This window comes from Physeter macrocephalus, chromosome 9 (assembly GCF_002837175.3).
Source record: "Physeter macrocephalus isolate SW-GA chromosome 9, ASM283717v5, whole genome shotgun sequence".
Classification (NCBI taxonomy): Eukaryota; Metazoa; Chordata; class Mammalia; order Artiodactyla; family Physeteridae; genus Physeter; species Physeter macrocephalus.
In genome coordinates, this window is record NC_041222.1 from 19,715,218 (window position 1) to 19,737,708 (window position 22,491).

Genomic DNA, 22,491 nt, shown 5'->3' on the forward strand with positions numbered 1-22,491 from the left:
CTTTCCAGCATCGGCCAATTGTTGCTCTGTGGGAATGGGCCTCGGGTGGTCAGAGCTTCCACCCTTCCAATAGAAGCAAGAAATAAAGATTTTGTTGTGACATTTCCAATCTCATCAACTATTTCCAATGAAATACCAACACACTTTAGCCCAAACCACATGTCAGAGGGCTGGAAGTGGCTATGGGCCGCCAGTGTGCAACTTCTCATTCAAAACTAAAGTGCATAAATTTTGGGAGTCCAAAAGCAGGGTGCTGATGGAGGCTATTCCGAGGTCAGGACCAGCATGGACACAATCCCAGCAGTGAACAAGGGTATGTGGGACTTTGAGGCACCAATCAGTGGTACTTCAGTGGTACTGCTCTGTGCTAGTGACAGGGCAACTGGATGCTGAAAATTAGAGGCTGACTGGCTTCTCTAGATCTCTGTGGAAGCCCCCAGGGCTCTTAGGCAGTTCAGGGGAAGGGAGGGGAGGAAGGAAATCTCAAGAAAGAGATATTGGATTTCCTGCTAATAGGTAGGCAAGTGGGGATTTGAGTAATTAAATAAAAGATGAAAAAGAGATATGACCGTATTTGAACTCTAGGCTGGCAAAGTAGTTTATACTGGTTAATCTAATTGAAAATATCAATTTAAAAACCCAAAGATTGGAATTTTGGAAATAAGTCGTATTTATTAAGTTATTACTGGACATTGAGGAAAGTTATATTGTTGTTTGGAATAATAGTATAGTAACATAATAAATGGCTTTAATAATAACAACAGCAGTCTTTTATTTATTAATTTATTTTGGCCACGCCTCAGGGCATGTGGGATTGGACCCGTGGCCCCTGCAGTGGAAGCATGGAGTCCTAACCACTGGACCACCAGGGAATTCCCAACAACAGCTGTCTTTTATTGAGCACTTACCACATGCCAGGCACAGTACAAGCACTTCACATGTACTAGCTCATTTAATACCCATAGATACCCTATAAGGTAGTTTCTACTATTACTTCCATTTGATAGATGAGTAAACTGAGGCACAGAGAGGTGAAGTAACATGCCCAAGGACACACAGGCATGTTGTACAAATAAGGAGTTTTCACTTAGCAATGGCCTCCTAGGATTGGTTTAAAATCCTCTCACTTTTTAAAAAAATTTATAAACCTACTCACTAAAAAGTTCTAGCTGTCTTAACAATTTCATCTCTCCATATTCTCTTCTGTTCTTTGTTACTGTGTATACATTCTTCTAAAATATGTCAGGGTTTACTGTTTCCATGTGGTAATTTATGGTTTGCCTTTCTGCAGTTGTGAACTATCCCCTCTCACTACTAATCTACAAACTCTCTTCTTAATGCCATTTTTCTTAGGTAAAAAATACCATATGCTTATCCTAAAAATTTTGTAAAATACAGACATGTATGAAAAAATTAATCCTAATCCCACCATCCACAGAAAATAGCTGTAAACTTTTAGGTGGCATTCTTTCCATTCTTTTCTATACACATATAGTCAATGAAAAAGACTACAAACACACTGCTAACTATTTTTACGGAATATAAATCATATATACACATAGCTATAGCTTTGCTTTTTTCAGTTAACATTTATCATGAGCTGTTTCGCATATCACTACCTTTGACAACATTATTTTTATTTTTAATGACTACATAGAATTCAGTCATATGAGTTTACCAGAATTTATTTTAGAATCTTAGATGATTGATAACCATTAACCATTAGATGATTTACTATTTTAAAAATGTTCACTTCTGGAGATAACATAGTACAAACATTTTGAATATAAGTCTTTGACCATATTTTTGGATATTTCCTTAGGGTAAATTCCTCCAAGTAAAATTACTGGGTCAATAGCTCTTAACACATGTTGCTACGTTGCCTGTCAGAATGTTGGGGCCATTCACACACCACTAACACCCTCAGGTTTTATGATCTTCACTTTTACATCACTCTCCTTTTTCCTTAACCTCTCAGTTTATTTCCTTATATGTCAGAACTGGGCCCTCCATTGAGCTGTCTTTTCTCATTCTAGTTGTGTGTTGAGGGCCTCCCATCCCCAGCAGTAAGCAGCCAGACGTGGGGACTTCCTGCTGAGCTTTGTTGCATAACGGAGCCAATCCAGAGGAACCAGCTTTAGGGTCAGCTCAACTGACCTGTGGGAAGCCCCAGGCCTCTGGGAATGGAGCCCATCCCCACTAATTTACATACCGTGGATGATTCTTCACGGGTAGGTTTCCGGGACAAGTAACCAAGTGAAGAAATTGCTCAAATTTCACTGGACAGCATCAGTCACCGGAAGCATGGCAATGAAGAAGGGAAATGAAGGCCTGCTTCCATGGCCTGATCACAGCACAACAGCTAGACAGTGTTGTCTTTGAGGGGGCACAAACATTCGTTCTATCAAGACAGTTTCAGAAGCTATGAAGGGCACTGGTGCAGGGACAAGTCAAACCGACACCAGAACACCAAGGGGACAACAACAAAGGGAAGACCATGTACTACAGAAGGAATCGTCTCCAAAATGCTGAAGAGGAAAAAGAGAGGCTTGCCTCTCTAGCGGCCCAAAAGAAAAGGGAAATCTGGAACATTTCCTAGGCTTTCTTTGTTTTTTAATGACTTATCCTCTTATTAATATGTCAGAGAGAAGGAAAGCTCCTGGCTAAGAAATAACAGTCCTTCATCCCAGAAATCACAGCCAGGAATATGGACTCTTAACAAGTGTCAAAAAAGCACTCTGAGTAAGGAGAGAAAAATGCAGATACATCACTTCTGTTATAATAAATGCTTGATTTCTTTTAATCCCAAGTCCAATTATTTTCTTTTCAAACTTAAGGGTACTGTCTGCCCTATTAATTAAGGGTATTTGCCTATTAATTTGAGTACTTAAAAAATATCTGCCTATAATATTTCTCTCTCTCTCTCTCTCTCTCTCTCATCTACCCTCTACCCCACTCCTTTTCATCTAATGAATTCTTTTTTTTTTTTTTTCTCGGTACGCAGGCCTCTCACTGTTGTGGCCTCTCCCGTTGCGGAGCACAGGCTCCGGACACGCAGGCTCAGCAGCCATGGCTCACGGGCCCAGCCGCTCCACGGCATGTGGGATCTTACCGGACCGGGGCACGAACCCGTGTCCCCTGCATCGGCAGGCGGACTCTCAACCACTGTGCCACCAGGGAAGCCCTATCTAATGAATTCTAATCCTCTCTCTTCTCTGTCCCTCCTGCTTCTTGAATAATAGCACAGCAGAGTTAGTCATTTAATCCCATCCCTCTCCTTCAATAAGTGGTGGAGATGAGAAGGATTTCCAAGTAGGGAAACTACATGAGCAGAGATGCAGAAAGTTTGTGGAAGGGGGAGTGGGTAGATAGGGATGGGGGAATGGAGGAGGCTTCAAAGGCCTTTTATGTCATGTTTGCAAAGGTCTTTGTAGGTTTTCTTAAGGGACTTTGAGGGATTGTTTCTTTGTAAGCAGTGGAGAACCATAGGAAGTTTTGAAGGGGAGAAAGATATGATTAGATACTTTTTGTTTTTGTTTTGGCTTGCTTAGCTTTTTTCCCTTCAAGCAAAAATCACTCCATTGTGGTAAGAAAGATAAATAGGAGGAGGAAGAAACTAAAGGCAGGAATAGCAATTTGGAGGTTTCCCAGTCCTTTGGCTTGGATTTAGACAAGTGGGGATGGAGAGTAAGGGACAGATTTAAGAGATATTTAGGAGATTCAATTGGCCTGACTTGGGAGCTTTTTAGGATGAGAAGAGAAAGATGAGGTCAGAGAGATGAAAAGTCAAACAAATATGACTCTGATTTCCCACAGTCAATGTGTGGATGAGGATGTCATTAAATGAAATTAAATCATAAGATGCATATGGAGGAGGGAGATTTAAAGGGAAGATAAAAAAATAAGTATGGGGTTTAGTTGCAGAATGTCCTATTCAGTGTTGCGGTGGCAAATGTTAAAATTGGCTTTCCAAAAGAAGAGAAAGAGAGAGAGAGAGAGAGAGAAAGAAGAGAAAAGAGAGGAAAGAAAGAAAGAAAGAAAGAAAGAAAGAAAGAAAGAAAGAAAGAAAGTATAAAATAAAAGGAAGAAAAGAAAGCCCTGACTGTATCAGATTTCAATGGTGTTAATATTCCAAACCATGGGCTGATTTCAAGCTCACCCTGTAGAAGTCACTTAGTGCAGAACTGGGAAGAGATATACATACACAGTCAGCAGTTCTGAGCTGGAGCGAGCACACCACTGGTCCCACTGGATGCCCCACCATGTATGGGGGGCGTACCGTCCCGGAGCCTAGCAAGGAGATGAGAGCTGGCGACACAGGGTTTACGTGAAGCCAAGGGGAGTGGATCATGTAAAAATAAAAAGAGAAAACCAGTATTAGGAGACATTATACAAGGACAGAGGAGTCAGGAAAAGAGTCGTTAAAGAGGCAGGAGGGTCAGAAGAGAACCAGATTCAGGAAATAAAAGAGATGAACTTGTTTCAGGAAGGAAGGTGTGGTGGGTAGTGTCAAATATCAGAGATCAGGTAGCCCAGGGACTTAAAGGAGGTCATCAGCGTTACCCATTCAGCAGTCTTTCTGCACTTGAGGTATTTTTCTGTTTTTCTACATGAAAATATTTTATAATGGTAAGAAAGAAAGCACATATACCCCGCTCTCTCTCGTTTTAAGGAGGTCATTAATGAATCTGGAGAGTGGTGGGGGCCAGAGTTTGCCTGAAATGGGCTGGAGAGCAAATAAAAGGGAAGGATAGCAGATGAAATCTTTTCAGCAGTTTGGCTGTTAAAGGCAGGAGAACTTGAAGGGAGGCAGGTTGGATGGCTGGCTTTTAAAAAGAATTATAGCTCATTGATCAACTAGTAATTCAGGGGAATATGTCTGTCTATAATCCAGACTAACTTGCTGATCCCAATGACAAGCAGAACAAACATCTTACTCAAGTCCAGAAGCAGTAATGGTTTTGAATCTTGCTACATGTCAATAGGAGTCACATTAATAAAGAAGGGGATTGCATTGGTCCAATTATATTGAGTTTGTAGGTATTGAAAGCCTATGCAACACATGGTTTACTCCACAAATAATGGTGATTCCTTGTATTTTTTGTTTGTTTGTTTGAATATCTATAGCTTGAGAATTTGTTTCTAACCATGAATTGGAATTAAACTGACTCTACTATGAACTGTAGGTCCTTTTATTCCACTTTACATGAAAGAAGGATTACCTATTTTTTTTCTTTAATTTTGAGGTACCTGTCATTCTCCAGGAATTCTCAAAAAGTCCAGCTATTAGGTCTTAATTGTAACAAATTCTGCTTGAGAAGTTATTTTTAGAATATTTTCTGTTTTATTCTTCATTGACTTCCTGTAATACTCTATTTTTTTCAGAGTTTCCAGGAATCAAACAGTATGCTATACACATGTGTGGTGAAAATCATTTATATTTTAAATAATGTGTACATGTACATTTATGTAGACAAGTTAACAGATATTATATATCAAAACAATTTCCAAGCAAAACCTTTTAGGTAATCCCTAATTTAAGTCTCAACAGAATGAAAATCTGTAGCTTCATAACCTCTAGCAGGGTCTCCAAGGCCACAGCTGCCTGAATTCTGTAGTTAAAAGATTCCAGGGTCATCTGAGAATAGAACTTCAAGACACCCAGGCTACATTGACAGAATCAGCTTCTCCGGAGCCACAGCAACAAAGAAGGGCCATTCCACTTGTTTGGAAAGGGTCACCTAGTGTGGGGACCTGGAGTGTTGGTGTTGGTGTTAGCAGGAATTGAAGGACTTGGAGGAAAGCTCGCTGAAGCATACTCTGGAACAAATCGACCTGTGACATTCAAGGGAGAGAATTCATGTTTTTACACTTCCTCAAGGGACACATTCTCTTAACCTCTAACTTTTGGAATTCAGTATTTCTGTCATGTGAACCTGTCGTATTTGCAAAGTGTGGGCTTGGTGTCAGCAGACTTAGGTCCTTGTGTTCCTTGGCCAAATCACTTAGACTCTTTGGGGATTTGGGCTCTTTTACTGGTAGAAATCAACATGACTAATAAGCATATTTCAAACATGATGGTGTGTTCATGTATTCATTGCAGAGGTGAGGAGATTCTTGATACCATAGGTTGTTCTTAGTTAAAAATGATCACATTTGGCGTTGGGGCCATAGACCTGTGTATTCAGAATCAATGGCTGTCCTCTCTGGGGCTTTCATCTCCTTCTTGGCCTCATCTCCTTTCTCCAACAGTCTATCTTTGTCTCATTTGTACAGAACTTACTGTCACTCATTCCCCAAGAGAACAATCTGAGGGATTACTTTAGTAGGGGGTGCTCTTGGGAACTACAGCCTTCAGTTCCAAAAAGAATGCTTTTGGTGGCGGGATTTCAAGCACTGTGATAGGTGGCTGGTGGGGTGGGTGGGCAGGGAGCAGAGAGTCAGAGACATAAGCACTTCCATAAGTCACACTTGGAATGGTAACACCTCCAGGAGCTTTCCTTTATATCCAGAGGGTCAGAAAGATTACTTGGAGCTCTTGGCTAGACCTGGAGTTTTAAAATTTTGGCATGGGACAATCTTTATAGGCCATTTTCTGGTATCAGAAAATGACATCAATAGTCAGCTACCAACACCCTCTTTGTTTACAGTGCCATTCTTCCCAGGAGCTCAAATGAACAAAATGTGCTTTCAGAAAACCCCTGTGAGGCAGGGAGAGCAATATATATTCTGTTTTATGGACAAAGAAATGGAGGCAGAAAGTTGTGGATCATGTGGTTCAGTCAAATTTGACCCTAGAACCCATTCTCTTGACCAGGGTTGTCCTTTGACCCAGGCAAGAGGGACTCCTCTCCTGGGCCCTGGGCTGCAGAAGGCTTGGCTGTGGCCCGCCTCAAACCTCATCCCTTCCTAAGGGTGAAGAGTCCACAGGACCTAGGGGCCAGACCACCACAGTTATGAGTTGCCAGGACCCCAGAATTCCTTGCAGTAAGGCCCCTAAGTGCACTTCCAGGGCTTGCATGGGCCCCCTCCCTGGATCTGTCCTGAGTGTTGACAGAACCACTGACATGTGGACCTGGGTTCAAATCGTAGCCTGGACTGTAGCATGGAGGGGCTTGTGCAGCTAGGGGCCCACATGCACACCTGGAGTTTCTTCTGGAATATGATGGAGCTGGGGGTGGGAAGAGAAGTTGGCTGGGGGCCAGCTCTCCCACTCCACCACTTTCTTGACAAAACTTAAGTCAAAGGGTGAGGAGTCTGAATGTGAATCCTCCCTTCCAGTTTGCTCCAAAGGTATCTTTGTCAGGTAGGAGAAACTTGTTTTACAGTTGGTTGGCTTGATTTATGAGTTAAATATTTAGACTTAAAGTATGTGGGCCTCCATTTGTACTCTTGCTTCTATTCTTCAAGTGTTACGGGCCGTCTTGCTCCTGATTGTCAAAGCCAAAGCCAGAGGAAGAAGGTGGAGAACTGGAATGGTTATGTAATTTTACAAGACTGCGATTCTCTAGCTGCACTTTGCGAATGGGTAGAAACCTAAATACAAGCCATGTGTATTTATCTATCACTGGGACGCTGACCAATATGATGAAAATAAAAAGGGGGCTGGTCCACATTGCTCGTTTTTTTGTGGCCTTTCTTCTCCACCCAGTTTGCTAAGAGAAGGAGCAAGACGCTTTTCAGGGCTCCTCCCGGGGATCTGGGAGGCCCGGGCTGGGAACCCCAAAGGCAGTAAGTCGCCTCTTGAATTCCAAAGTCAGGGTTTGTGGTGGAAAACAACACCAGCCAATTGTCCAGAGGACTATCCACCCTCTCCCACACCCTGGGCACTTGAAAGGAAGAAAAGACTAAAGGGTTGGCATCCCGAGGGGTTGCTGCCTCGCGGTCTCTTCCCCTTCCTCCTCCTCCCTCCGCCCCCTAAGTCCCTCCGACTGAGTAAATGAACAAAGGAAACAAAAATTGCTGAAAGCAAGAGTTTAGAGGAAGCGATGTCCACTCGTGCTGTTGGCTGCCCTGAACCTGGATAAGAGTCTCTGTTAGGCGCAGCCCCAAGCCCGGCATTTCCCGCTGGTCCTGGGCTGGCCGTCCGGGCAGGGGCGAGGGGCGCGGACCCCCACCAGCACCCTCCGCCCCCAATCCCAAGCGCTGCAGGACGTCGCCCGTTTAAGGGGCGGAGCGAGGCTCCACGTGCTTTCTGCTGAGTGACTGAACTACATAAACAGAGGCCGGGAAAGGGGGCGGGGAAGGAGGGAGAGAACAGGCTTTGACCGATAGTAACCCCTGCGCTCAGCGCAGCGGAATCTATAAAAGGAACTAGTCGCGGCAAAATCCCGGTAATTCTGAGGAAGAGTGAGTGCGGCCGGGGCCGGAGGAGCGGCGCCGACACCTCTCTCCCCGGGCGCAGGTGGGCAGAACAGGGGGCGCCGCGTGACCAGCGCCGCCACAGCCCATTTCTCGGCGGCGCTTTGCTCCCTTTCCCCCACTTCTTTCCCAGAAGGGTTTTTCAAGGGGTGGGGGAAAGAGCCGGAAACAAAAAGTGGAAAACAGGTAAGAGGCTCTCCAGAAACTTGGGCTGGGGTTATTGTTTTGTTTCAGGGCCGAGGGGACTTTGGGAAGCGCTGGGTTTCGGGGACTTTAGTCCGAACCCCCCCATGTCCCCACCTCCTGCAGCGCAAATGGGGGGGGCGTAAGGGGGGGGGAGGAGGACGTCCTAGGACGAGCTCTGGCGACCCAAAGACGCGGCGCCGCTGTGCTCAGGGTTCGCCCGGCGGTGGAGCCCGGGGAGCATCTTTGGGCGCGGAGACCCGAGCGCAGTACCTGGGGCGCAGTGGAATCGGGGGCTCCTGGTGGTGCCGGGGGCGCTGCAGCCGGAGTGGGGAGAGTGGCAGGTCTGGCACTGAGCTGTTCCCTTTGTCTGGAAGCGCCTGAGCCGGCTGGAATCCTCTCTGGCTGCGGGTCGGCCGGCGCCCACCCTGACAAATGCTAGCCCTCAGTCTCCACTCCGTTCTTGCGAGTTGGACTCTGGTCTGAGGATCGGTCCCCTGCGCCCCCGGACTGGAGCGGCGCGTTCTTGTTCTCCAAGAACGCGACTGGGAGGTGCACCAAACCGGGTGCATAGTGCTAGTGCTAATTTGAGGCCTCGGGGGCTTTGTTTGGGTCCTTTCTAAGGTCTCCGTACGCTCCCTGGAGCTGGTATCCCTGACGCAGCTGGGGCGACGAGAGTTCTGTTTCTTTAAAAAACGTTAGACTTAGAAGGAGGGCCTGAGGAAACCTGGAGCTGAGGTGCCCATTCCCCTGTCCCCCGTCTTCCTGCCCTTTGCTGCTTGTCTCTTGGGGCAGCCTCAGGCCGGGCACGGATGGGGAAGCTGGGACGAGATGGTGTAGCAGAATGACCGAGAGTAACCCCGGCGGGCGGTGCAGAGCTCGCAGCTCCGCTGGCTGGCTGCGCTCCGCGGTGGGGGGAGGGATGGCTGGGCGCCGGCTGCGGGTGGCCACGGGGGGACTGATCCACAGCGCCTCCTGGCCGGGTGGCCTGGGAATCGGCTCCTTGGCCGGAGTGAGGCCGGGCTGTGCGAGGCGTTGTCGTTCGAGGGTTCCGACCGAGATGCGGTGAAGACGGGTGTTTGCAGACTGGGAGGAAACCTGGGGAACAGGCGAAAGCGCGTCTGGTTCTGTTCTGTTACAATGGTTCCCAACTCCCAGAGCGTTGCTAAATGGAAGGTTCTTGGGGCGTGGGCCAGTGCCAGGGTTGTGTGTAGGTGCCTCTTTTTCAACACTTATCAAAAAGAAGGGAATAAACAAGATAAAAGCAAATAAGGAGAGAGAAAGAAAGAAATGCGGCCCTGCAAAAGCGATACCATCAGCTTTTAAAACCAACACTTTTCAGTGACACGACAAACTGATCGAGTAGTATATACATTAATATAATAGAGGACAAATTTGATATTAAAAAAATTCTTTGGTGATGAAAATTAGCAAGTCACTTTCTAAGGCCCGGTCCCCACCTCCCCACAAAGAACACCTCACAAAATTTTGCAAGTTCAAAAGCAGAGTTTTACTGGTTCTTTTAACAATAGTTGGGGACCCAAACCTAAGTTTTGATCTTCTTTTCAGACAAAATTTAAATCCCAACTAAAAAAGTACTTAGTTTCTCATTTCCCCTTTTATTAATATTTCAGCCCATCTTCCTCATACCTACCACAAAATTAACGGAGGCTTTCTTTTATTCATATCGTTCTCTTGAGGCATTTCTCCCAAATGAAAGAAAGTGTGAAAGCATGGAGAAGTTTCCGGAGTAGAACCTCTTCTGATGGTATAATAATTTTCAAGTACAAAGTTTTCATTGTCAGCTTGTTCCCCAAGTGCTCCTTTTATAGGAGCTTTAATGCTTTATGCATTAATTCATGATAGAGTTTTGGGAAAACACTGGATACACTGAGCACATTAGTATTTACTCGAGAAAAAGCAGTAGAATCAGAGTGACCAGCCTTCGATGACCACAGTTCATTTAAGGGGTAAGAATTTCTACTGTAGTCAGAGTAATTCATTAGCCCCCTTGCAGGGACCAGCCTAGTGTTCCAGAATGACATATCTGATTGTGAAGGGAATACCTGTGATATGTGTCTCCCCTCCAGATGAGCATTTGAAATCTCAACCCTCAGTTTACATCTAAATAGAGGCCTGTAGGGGACCCTGGACACCTTTTGACTTAGGGCGTATTTACAGTTCATGTGAGACAGTGTTAGACAGTAGTTTAGAATTGGAAAAGGGTGACTGGGGTTTGGTTGTTTTCAACCTCTGCTCTAGGAAACCTTAATGCTTACATTATTAAAAATGAATGAAACCGGGGCTTCCCTGGTGGCGCAGCGGTTGCGCGTCCGCCTGCCGATGCAGGGGAACCGGGTTCGCGCCCCGGTATGGGAGGATCCCACATGCCGCGGAGCGGCTGGGCCCGTGAGCCATGGCCGCTGAGCCTGCGCGTCCGGAGCCTGTCCTCCGCAACGGGAGAGGCCACAGCAGAGGGAGGCCGGCATACCACAAAAAAAAAAAAAAAAAAAAGAATGAAACTCAGCAACACAGCTTTTTATTATCTTCTGTAGTATTTACCTTATATGGAGAGAAGTTGGAATATTTTTCCATCAAAAATTTTTTTAGGGGATCTTCCTTCCCATAAACCAAGTTCCTTATGCTGTATCCAGAGTGATTGTAAATTGTTAATATCTTTGCTATTTTAATTTTTAGCTCCTAAGATAAATGGACATTACCTTAGACTCCTTAATTATGAACTTTTTTTAGAATCTATTAAATACCAATAGACGTGTGGTTTTTACATTTCTAAAATACTCTCAAATCCAAATACATTTTTATTAACTATCTGGATGTTAAAGGAATAATGAAAGTGTAATGCTCCTTATGTTCAATTACCTCAGTATGAAATTTTAAAGATCTTGCTGAAAATTTGTTTTAATTTAACTATTCTGGGAGAGGGTCTACACTGAAACTGAAACCTTCTTCATATTTGCATGTGGAAATAATCATAAGTGCCAAAGTTATTGCAATATTTATTTAATAGACACTGTTAAATAGCACCAGGTGCCAAGTACTGATACAAATGTTTTTCAAATACTATTTTAATTTTTACAACAAATCCACTTATTATCCCTATTTTGCAGACTGAGAAACGGAGAGGGTAACTAACATGTCCCCAGCCACACACCTTGCAAGTGGCAGAGCTAAGTTTTGAACCCAGCCAGTGAGCCCCAGATTTCTTTGACTCCCACACTAAGCAGTGAGGTGGTACAATTTCAGTTGCTATGGGCAGAGGACTTAGTGAGGATGCTCGCTGAGTTCTGGTATATTCATCTGCTCTAGTCTTTATCAGAATCTGCAGCCTGTGTTATAGTTCCCTTCCTGCTATGAGTGGGCCAGCCAAGTTCTCTTCAGCTTGTTGGGACATTGGTTGTGTAGGGATTGCAACACCATGGAAAGGACAGACAATAAAATTTACTCAACTCTAATTCTTTACTTGGTTTAAAATGAAAAATTTACTCTCGTTTTAGTCAAATATTTGTGAGTAGGTCTATGATGATCTTGAAATCTTTTCCTGTGTGATGGATAGAAAATGGATAGAGGATTTGGCTGTAAAAGTATAAGGAACAAAAGAAAAAGGGAAGGGATTTCCCTGTGGCCCACCGGCTAAAACTCCGAGCTCCCAACGCAGGCGGCCCGGGTTTGATCCCCTGTCAGGGAACTAGATCCCATATGCCACAATTAAAGATCCCGCATGCTGCAACTAAGACCCGACACAGCCAAATAAATAAATAAAAGGAGAGAAAAAGGGAAGAGGACTATTAGTTAGCTGTCAGTATTAATTTTGGTGAATTTTTAAAATTGGTTATTGTACAATATGACTTCTGCTTGTTTTATCCCTAATTATGTCTTGGACCTTCTGAAATAAACCGTTTTTCTGTTACTGCCATTACTGTCTAGGAATCAAATTTAGCCTTTTCTTAAGGCATCTTTCTCTGAAAGTACATACAGTTTCAAAGTCAGCTTAATAAAAGTGAAATAGGATGGGAAACTCTTTTTCTTATTAAATTGGTGTAGCACCTTAGAAATAAACTCTTAGGAAAGATTTCTTCTTGATAAAAAGTTACATTATTGTTGATTTACCTTATGCTGGGTGTTGTTTCAAGCGTTTCACGCGTAATAATTTAGTTCATTCTCATGAGAACCACATGAGGTGGGTTCTGTTATTATCGTCATTTTACAGCTGGGGAAACTGAGGTATAGACAGGGTAAGTAGCCTGATCATGGAGTTTGTAAGTAAGCAGTGGAGCTGAGGCTGCATCCCAGGCAGTCTGGTTTCCATGAATTTACTAATAGCAGGGTAAGGACTTCATTAAAATATCAGTTTTGACAAATGAAATACTAGCAAAAGGCAAAAAATGAGTCTCACTTTTCGTTTGGATATTTCCGACTGCAAATAGTTCCCTGGGTAGGTAACCAGCATAGGTCTTGTTAAAGGGGCACACTTTGGAAATATCTGAAGCCAGAGGAAGAAAATCTCATATGTAAAGTTGCTTTCAGGTAGAGCCTTTGGTTGTTCTGCATTCTGTTGAGACGATAAGCTGTATTAAAGCAAAGATCATTTACTCTAAGGAACATCAGACTTGGTTCCTAAAACAAAAGAAAATTTGAAATCCTGTCTTTTTCCATTTTGAAAATCTACTCTAAGACCTGATTTAAATGCCATCCTCCTCATAAGCTCTCCTGAATTCACACCTTCCTGCCAACACAGAGTTAAAATTAATTATCCCCTTCTTTTTTGCTCCCATAGGATTGGATCACAGCGCTATTCATGTCATGGGTTTAATTGTGTTTTTGTTGTTGTTTTCATTGTTGTTGTTATAGTTAACATTTATTTGTCTTCTTCTTGAGTGTATGCTTCTCCAGGAGGGCTTTGATTCATTCTCCTAGGCCTTAATTCACCCTCCTTGATATGGAAGGGGATTCAATAAATGCTGACTTAAACAAGTCAAAGAGAATGGGGAACTAATGTTGGTTTTCTGTATTCTAAAGATGAATTAAAATGATGGGATAATCACAGAAAAGCTAGCAGTTCATTCTTTCCTTAGTGGAGTAAAGTGGAATGAGCCTGATGAAATATGGGACAGCAGAACTGTGGATTATTTTGCTTCAAGAGTAAGTAATAAAACAGTTTCTTGCGAGTTTTTGAAAAAGCATGAACAGAAATGGGAAGTAAATATGATTTGTGATGAAAAATGTGTCATTAATGAACTATTTAAATGGACAGCATGTTCGAAACTACAGAAAACAGTATGGCAAATGCCTAAGGTTGTCTCTCAAAAGGTGAGCCCTATTGATAAAGAAATGAAGAAAGGACGATCAAATGAGTATGAAGGTTCTATGATCCTTCAAACGTCCTACCAACAGCTGCTTAATATTCCTTTTGAAGAGTTAAAACCTGGACAACTTGAAAAGACTGAAATACTTTATGTTTCAAAATGTGGGACATTTTATGTGAAGTTATCTAAAAATAAAAAGATTTTATCAGATTTAACAGTATTAATTACTAAAGAAGTAAAAACTCCTTTTTTATCAATGGAAAATATTGAAAAAGGCTTAGAATGCTTGGTAAAATCTAAAAAAACTTTGAAGTGGTATTGATCAAAAGTAGAAAAAAAGTGTGTTGATGAGAAAGTGCTTGTTTTTTTAGTAGATCATAGTAGGTATGAAATAGTGCCTTTATGTAATACCAAGGTGCTTACTAAGGAAATCAGAAATATTCCAAGACAAGCTGTGCCTTGTAAATGGATTTGGTTTGAAAATTTTAGGAACATGCCATTTGAGTCCATTGTGTGTTTAGTTGCTCATTTGGAAATAAAGATTCTTTTTCTGAAAAAAAACAAAACACAAAAAACATTTTATAAAATGTTTTAAATTCATGTATTCTAGAAATAGAATTATATGAGAAAAACTCTAGTTAAGTTTAGGTTTATGACAGACTGAGAAATATTAGTATGTACCTAGGCCAGTTTACTTGTTGTAGAACAAACAATTCTGACTCCGTTCAGCTTCATTTCTCTTCTTGAGGCAGCTGTGATTTGAGAAAGTGCTGTAGTCTGTGACATTTCACATTAAACTACTTCTATTTGCACATTAATTTATTTTTTAAAAATAAGAATGAGATAATTCACTAAGTGGTTTAGAATTTAATTACTTAAAAATAGAATTTAATTTTAGAAAACCCAAAATAACCTTTTATGTATAGGATCTTTTATTCATTTTGTGTGTGTGTGTGTGTGTGTGTGTGTGTGTGTGTGTGTGTATTTGTTTAGAACTGCAACATTTTCTATGCCAAATCCAACTTCCAAGAAGCATTTGGAAGTCAAAACATTTTATTTGGCTAGTCCTGAAGTCAAGATGTTTTATGATAACTGGTGTTTAGTCCGGGACACTTCCTAGGAAGAATTTTGTATATAAAAAAACTAATCAGGGGCTTCCCTGGTGGCGCAGTGGTTGAGAATCCGCCTGCCGATGCAGGGGACACGGGTTCGTGCCCCGGTCCGGGAAGATCCCACATGCCGCGGAGCGGCTGGGCCCGTGAGCCATGCCCGCTGAGCCTGCGCGTCTGGAGCCTGTGCTCCGCAACGGGAGAGGCCCGCATACCGCAAAAAACAAACAAACAAAGAAACTAATCAGTGGCTATCAATTATTGGGAGAGGATTTTTGACTACATAGAGAATATGATGAAAGCTATGGATTCTCTCTAAAGAAAAAATATACACAGGCATGTACACTCCAAATTTTACATATAATTACATACAATTTGACGTAATTATATTCTACATGTAGTTTGAGAAACACACTAAGGACTCATGTGACCCTGGGCAAGTCATTTTACTTTTCTGAGATACAGTTTCTTGGTTGATGAGATGAAAGAGGCTGAGTACATGACTTTTAAAGAGCCCTTCAAGCTTTTACGTCCTCTAACTCTATGTCTGTATTCAGGAAAAAGAATGATTCTTTGATTGGAGCTGCCCAGAGAAATGTCCTGAGGGACAGGCTCAGCATTAGTGTAACAGATCGTGTGGGTTTTGAGAGGTGGAGTGGAAATACCCAGGAAATGCATAAAGAGCGTTTTTGTTTGTTTTGTTTTGTTTCTGTTTTTTTTTTTATGAGTGTTTTGATGAGAGTGATGATGGAAGAAAAGAAGATAGTGGGAGGAGAGGAAGGTAGAAGCCTGAGGGTGTTGGAATTGCCTATTTAATCTGCATTAGGTGGATGAAGATTTGAATCATAGAAGCAAAAGGGGAGTTTCATCCGAAATGCAAGAGAAGGAGGGGTTGGTTGATCTCAATAAATTTCAATGGAACAAACATGATGTAGTGAGACACAGTGAGACATTTGTCTAATTTCCGACTCAGCATCTGGAGAATCTCTCTGAAAGAAAATATTCATTTGGACTCTCCATTCTGGACATCTCCATTTTGAGTATAGGTTTTGCTTCTTATATTGCAGTCTTGTTAAAGCCAATACATGATAGGAAAAAAAAAAAGCTGACTTTTAAGACTCATCCATCCTCCAAGAAAGGATGAGAATTGGACTAACCTTATGAAAATATTTCTAAATATCTCAGAAGACTTTCACTGGGGGTAGATGGGCAAGACACAGAGTTTTCTAAAGCATTGCTCTGAATTAGTTGTTTCAGAGATCATAGTAGATTAGGACTAGAAGGAAGAAGAAGGGGAAAAAAAAGGAGCAAGAGTTTTCAGGATTGGGGCAGGCATGGGAGGAGGGAAGGAACTGCTAAGAAGTTGTTTGGGTTTCATATCCCTATTTACACTTGCTTTGCAAAATTTCTGTGGGATGCCAGGTTGGGAATAGTTTTGCCAAGAGTCAAGCCAAGCCTTTTTTCTTGAAGAAGCACGTCCCCAAGGATATGACAGCTTGAATTCAATTGGATCTGGTATTTAGATGATCCAAGTTTGACATAAAAGGCAGCATTGATGGAAGCAGCAGCTTTCCTTGGAAAGGCAGAGAGAATATAAAGGCCCAGACTGCTGGCTTTATTTTTTTAAAAAAATATCTATCTATCTCTCTATCTATCTCTCTATCTCTATTTATTTATTTTGGCTGCGCCGGGTCTTAGTTGTGGCATGTGGGATCTTTTAGTTGCAGCATGCGGACTCAGTTGCAGCATGCACGCAGGACCTGCAGAGTCTTACCAACTGGACCACCAAGGAAGTCCCACAGACTGATGGCTTTAGACTGATCTGTAGACTCTTCTCCACTCCCAGATGCAGGGTCTTGGGATGGAAGTGGCAGTTTACCTTAGCTGGGGTGAGGTGTGATTTCTGGTACTGGAAGAAGGAAGGAAGAGGACGACATAATATTTTAAAAATGTGTGTGTGTGTGTGTGTGTGTGTGTGTGTGTGTGTATCTGTCTATGGCTAATGTACAAAAAAATACCATTAAACTGAAATTCATTTCTTCAGCAAATATTTTTCAAACACCATGTAAAATACTAGGTGCTGAACAAATGTCAAAAGACTTTAAGGATCTGCCACCATGACGATCTTTAGCTTGGCATTCAAGGCTCTTCGACCTAAGACTGACCATTTTGACAGCTTTGTCCTGGACTTTAAGAGGCATCCACTGCTCTGGATTTTCTCACCAGTGATGAGCACGTAGTCTGACTCCGTAACTGTCTGTTAACTGACTCTCCCTCTATGGGTTTTCCTCTTTTCTCTGATTTCTACTTAAGAACCCCTTCCTGCTATTTTTTGGCTTCTCATCGTTCTGAAATCTCACAGCCATGCTTCGTGGTCGGTTTTTGTTTGCACCGTACCCTCTACTCTGATTCCTCACTGACGGAAATTTTACCCCTCGACCGTGGGTAGATGAGCTCAGCGTGGGCTAGGCCTTGCCCTGCATTACCATACTTTCTCCTCACTGGATCCTGCGGTAGGCAGCGTGTAAGCCCCTCAGATTATTTCAATGGACTCACACTTTTGTAATCATCAATACACATATTTTTTAAAGTTAACTTTATATTGGTTCTCTAAATTGAAAACTGATATCAGTTGTCTCAAATAAAAGGTAACTTTAAAAATAATTAGAATGAAAGCAAATCGTTTCTTAAACAGTCTGTCTAGAAAGTAAACTTGCTTTCTAAAGGCACTGACTCTGAGACTTGCTCTCGCTTTGTTAAAAAAGGGAAATTAAGCACGTGTTAAAGAGACATTGAAGAGAAGATCAAACAGAAACTTTCCCCTTAATGTAATACAGTTTTTACAAAGGCTAAAGAAGTGCTGAAAAGAATGTTTTCTCATTGTGTGATTGAGTGTTTAATGCCGTGCCTGTCCATCCCCTAAAATCCTCTACATGGAATTTAAGTACTGCTTAAATTCATCTTGTGTAGCTTTCCTGCATTTGGGGAAATATTGAGGTTGCCCCATTTTTCAGATGGTGCACCTGATACAGAGACTAGTTAAATAATTTGTTCCTGGTTCACATGCTTCGATAATGGCAGAGCCGGGGGTTCAAACTCGTGTCTGAAACCCAAGCTCCAGGCAGTTTTCTTAGACTCAGAAGATCTTCTACTCCAGTCTGTTTATCATAAAAGCTTGTTTTCTGTTCTGTGGCTCAGAGTGGTAGAATGTCTTACCTAAATTGACTCCCCAGCAGTCAGTAACTGGAACTTAAAATCTTAGCTTCTTGCCTCTTTAATCCAGGCTTCTCGCTACTGTACCAGAATTTAGGGTAGTATTTACAGTGTCCTTTTAGGAGAGAAAAAAGAAATTGGGTCTGTAAGTCTGTCCTTTCAGCTTACAATGGACACTGAATCTTTGAATATTGAACTGACCTCATTTATTCTGTCTGTTGGTCCAATTTGAATCTTAATAGGTTTTTCAACTGGATTTTTTTTTCTCACTCTCTTAAATAAACATTGCCCTTTGGTTGTAATTTCCTTCTGATTTCCTTTCAAATCAGAAGGAAACCTCCACAGAAGTCCTAAAGGTTGAGTCTTTCCTGGGGACCATTTCGTTTATGCAAAAGTACAAAAACCCTATGCTAATTTTGGCCATTTAGGATTAATTGTGACTAAAGGCAGTTTATCAGGTCTTTTTTCTTTTTTTTTTTTAACTTTAATGATTGTGTTAATTATAGTAAGGACCTTGAGTTCAAGATAAAGAAAGCCTTTGGTCAAGTAGTGTTTATTCAGTTGACAGTCCTGTTGCCGGATTTGCAAATTTAGTGGAATTAGTGCCATTTTCCAGTTTCCAACTCCAGTCCCATTTCACACGATCACAGTGTGGCTTTCTCCTTGGCTGTCTGACACTAGGTTCCGATGGCCTCCATTGCGGGGAGTGGATATGCCCCTGGAGGCTGCAGAGACCAGCAAGGCACTCTGTCCTCAGGTGGAGCTCCACTGGGGACTCTGTGCTCACCTGATGTAGACACTTAGCACACGGTCGCTTGGGAGATGAGAGTGTGTGCATTTTTAAATGCCAGTGTCAACCGCAGTTGAAAAAAGAGCCTAGCAGGAGTTCCACTCAATAGTTTAGTTTCATCTTTCCTTAAGCACTTTTTTATCTGGCACGTAAAATATTTGATTTGTGAAGATCTTAATGACAGTAGCACTTTCTAGAAGGAATACTCAAAATTATGATAGTATTGGAATAATAGAGATCATTTTCCTCTGGGAGCATCCTCCCAGACCTCAAATAGTGGAGTTCATGTTGCCATTATTTGTTTTTAAAAGGCTAACGTCCTTCATTTTTTGTTTCTCAGAATCACAGGTAGGTGAATTTAAACTTGTGATCTTATTCCTCTTTAATTCAGCGAGGCAGCCAGCAAAGTGGTTTGTTTTGGTTGTTATAGAGAAGGAGTTCATTTATGAAGCTGGAAGGGCAGGGCTTAGACCCTGTACCTCTGTGCCTGCCATGGAGTCCTGACTACATCCTCACCTACCTGGTCAGCTGGTCCCCGCTGGGCTGCAGGGACAGAGGCATCTCGGACACATGACATGTGCCTGCACTGTCTCAAGAGCTGGCTGGTGAAAGAGGACGTTCTGGAGAAGGTTGCTGGGTTTGGTCACATTCTCTATGAGCTAGAACTGGAAAAGAGCCTGGAGATAAGATGTTTTGGCAAGAGTAAAAGGAATAAAGTGTTGAGGTAGAAAAATTATAACCAGGTGTTGATATGCTTCATTGAGTGAGTTCTTGACTTGAGCCTATGGGTTTAGAGTTCAAGGCTCCTGAACAATGCTGACAGTCCTGTATTAGTGGCTGAGCCCCTAGGGGAGGTATTCTTGTTAGCTGGCATGTTTACTTGTTTGCTGCCATGTTTACAGGGGTTCTAGAGTCTCAGTCTGGCAAATTACAGATTCTCCTTTGCTCACATGAAGTCCATGAAAATGAATGTCCTTCACAACAAATTAGAGTGGCTTTGGGGAAAACCAAATTAAATGTACTCCTGTTTAACCTGTGTTTCTTTGAACACAGCTGGAAATTTTGTCATGGTTTTAGGCTACCTGAACCTGTACTTTCAATGACATTTCTGACATGTTACCCTGGTGAACCTGCTTTAACTAATTTTTCCCATCCCTGAGGTCTGACTTCAGAGGCTTTCAAATTCCACAAATGTTTCCGAGCACCAAGTGGTCCTGGCCTCTGGGCTCAGTGTGGCAGAGGATGGTAAGATGTTGAGACACCGTAGCTTGCTGCACATGGCTTGCAGTTGAGCAGGGACCACCTGAGAAGTTTGTACACTGGAGGAGACGGTAGGGAGAGCTGAAGAGATGGAGGGATTAGAAGGCCCAGATTGCAAATAGGTAATTGACCTGGAGGCTGGAGGAAGTGGGCTGGAGAAGAAAACTGTGCTGGATGCTAAAGATGTGGAGGACGGTGGCCTGCATGGAACAGAGGAGCTGACTGCCCCCAGAGTGGGAGAATAGTATAACTGGGTGGTGGTGGTGAGGTACCCAAACAGGGGTTTATGGTACAGCAATGGCAGAAGTGGCATGAGGATACCAGCGTAACCCTTTCACATCTCCCACTGAGCTGGGCACTGCAGAGAGTTCCAGCGTGTTCTGGAAAAGCCCTTGGGGGAAATCCTGCCGTCTGTGGACAAAGAAGGGAGGAGAGAGATTCCTTTAATAAACTGCCCATTTTGTGCCCCATCCTTGATGAATGCTTTACCCTGTGAAGTCAGCAGCACTAATCATTGTAAAAGCTGCCGTTTGCTGGATACTTCCTTTGTTCCAGGAACTGGCTAAATATTTTATATACATTATTTGTTCTATTTAATGGAGAGGATACAGGGACTCAGGATCCCTAGGGTCCCAGAGCCGGTGAGTAGCAGTCAGGATTCAAAACCTGCTTTCTCTGACTCCAAAACCTCCCTTCTGTCTCCTGGGCCAGCGAATTCAAGAAAATAAGAGTTAAGGATGTCTGGGGAAGTTTGCTGCACAGCGGCATTGGCCTGCAGGAAGTAGAAGGCAGTGAAGGGATTTGGGTTTCTCTGTCCCCAAGTCCTCTGAGCACTGTTATGGGCGATTGAGATTGACATATATATACTAATACGTATAAAATAGATATAACTAATAAGAACCTGCTGTATAAAAAAATAAATAAAATAAAATTCAAAAATTCAAAAAAAAATATAAACTTTTTAGCCTGGGAGAGGGTTGAACATCCGAATATGTTGACCCTTCCGAGATGTAAACCAAACAAAGTGGTTGTTTTGTTGATATAGTCACCAAGCCTTTTATCATAAAATTCTCTTGGAAAACCCTCCTCCAGCAACAGGGAATATTATCTGGTCAAGTTTTTCCGCAAATAAAGGATTGCTCATGGAGGTGGGCTTGCTTGTGTTTCTGTATCGCTCACGGTGTTTGTGACTTTGATAGTTCCTTCCCTGCAGGGCCCTCTTGCTTTGGCATTATGATTATGGTTGAGAAAATTTTGTTTTCTGTGACATATAATGTTGACAGGTATTTCATTTCTAGGAGAAAGGTTCATTTTTCCTATATGCTACACATCCCCAACCAGGGAGAAAGCAAATAGTTGTATTGTTTGCTGAAGTCTTCCTTTGAAGGCTGCTCTGTGTTTGTTTAGTGGAAATCAGCAGGGGAAGAAGGGTTATCTCTAACATTTTGTCAGGATTCCTCCATAATTCTACAACAATGAAACAAGAACTTGGGGACAGGACAGATTTGCTTTCAGAAACCCTGGATCTTGTCAGTTTTAGAAGTCCTGAGATTGTTTAGCTGGTAACAACTGGACTGTTGAGAGTGATAAATAGGATCTTTGGTTGTCCAAATATCAGTGACATGATAGAAATAGATTTACACTTTTTGAATCTCCTTTAAAATAGAATCGTTGACAGCATGAGGAATTATGCTTCTCAAAGGCTCGTTACAGATTTGTACAGTGTTCGTGTATCTCTTCTAGCTTCACGTTTTTATGTATTCATGTCATAACTCTCATTTTGAAAATTAGCTATTAGCAAATACTTTTGTCCAGGAAATTGAATATATATTTCAGGGCGAAACAAGAATGTGCAGATATCTGTAAACTTATTGTTACTAATAATCAAGTAAGTATGATACGTTTGGTACTTTAAAAAATATCCCCTTGAGTTACAGATTATTAGAATTGATAAAATTCATTGGATCTGTATTTTTTAAACAGGTATTGTGATAGCAGGGCCTCTTCTAGAATGACAGGAATCTTCGAGAATGATAGAATGGCTTCCTTTTATCCTTGACTTTTATCTTGGAGGATTTCTTACATCTTTTTTCCTCCTTAAATTTGAGTATTAAAATGTCATGGCTTAAGGGCTTCCCTGGTGGCGCAGTGGTTGACAGTCCGCCTGCCGATGCAGGGGACACGGGTTCGTGCCCCGGTCCGGGAAGATCCCACATGCCGCGGAGCGGCTGGACCCGTGAGCCATGGCCGC

General features: G+C 42.4%; 2 protein-coding genes across 8 annotated transcripts in view; one reads left to right on the forward strand and one right to left on the reverse strand.

Annotated features, from left to right (window-relative positions):
- Nucleotides 1–5,434: 5,434 nt before the first annotated feature.
- Nucleotides 5,435–19,541, reverse strand: LOC114486919 (uncharacterized). The gene is made up of 4 exons (XM_028494298.1): nucleotides 19,501–19,541; nucleotides 17,712–17,728; nucleotides 8,818–9,878; nucleotides 5,435–5,835 (listed from the first exon to the last, which is right to left on the reverse strand). Exons 1-3 carry the CDS (start codon nucleotides 19,539–19,541, stop codon nucleotides 9,127–9,129), a joined length of 810 nt encoding a protein of 269 aa, XP_028350099.1. The 3' UTR covers nucleotides 5,435–5,835; nucleotides 8,818–9,126.
- The window catches only part of ABCA1 (ATP binding cassette subfamily A member 1), a 145,021-nt gene continuing 130,773 nt past the window's right edge, over nucleotides 8,244–22,491 (forward strand). For 3 of the 7 annotated variants that reach the window (XR_003681173.2, XM_028493734.2, XM_028493736.2), the window contains exon 1: nucleotides 8,248–8,547. The gene's annotated coding sequence lies outside the window, so the exon portion shown is untranslated. Of the gene's footprint in view, nucleotides 8,548–22,491 lie in introns of all 7 variants that reach the window. The other 4 variants (XM_007116038.4, XM_028493737.2, XM_028493741.2 and 1 more) reach the window with 3 other exon arrangements.

Coding starts and splice junctions, on each gene's coding strand:
- LOC114486919 (XM_028494298.1), bottom strand. CDS start 19,541: ATGCCTCTGTCCCTGCAGCCCAGCGGGGACCAGCTGACCAG.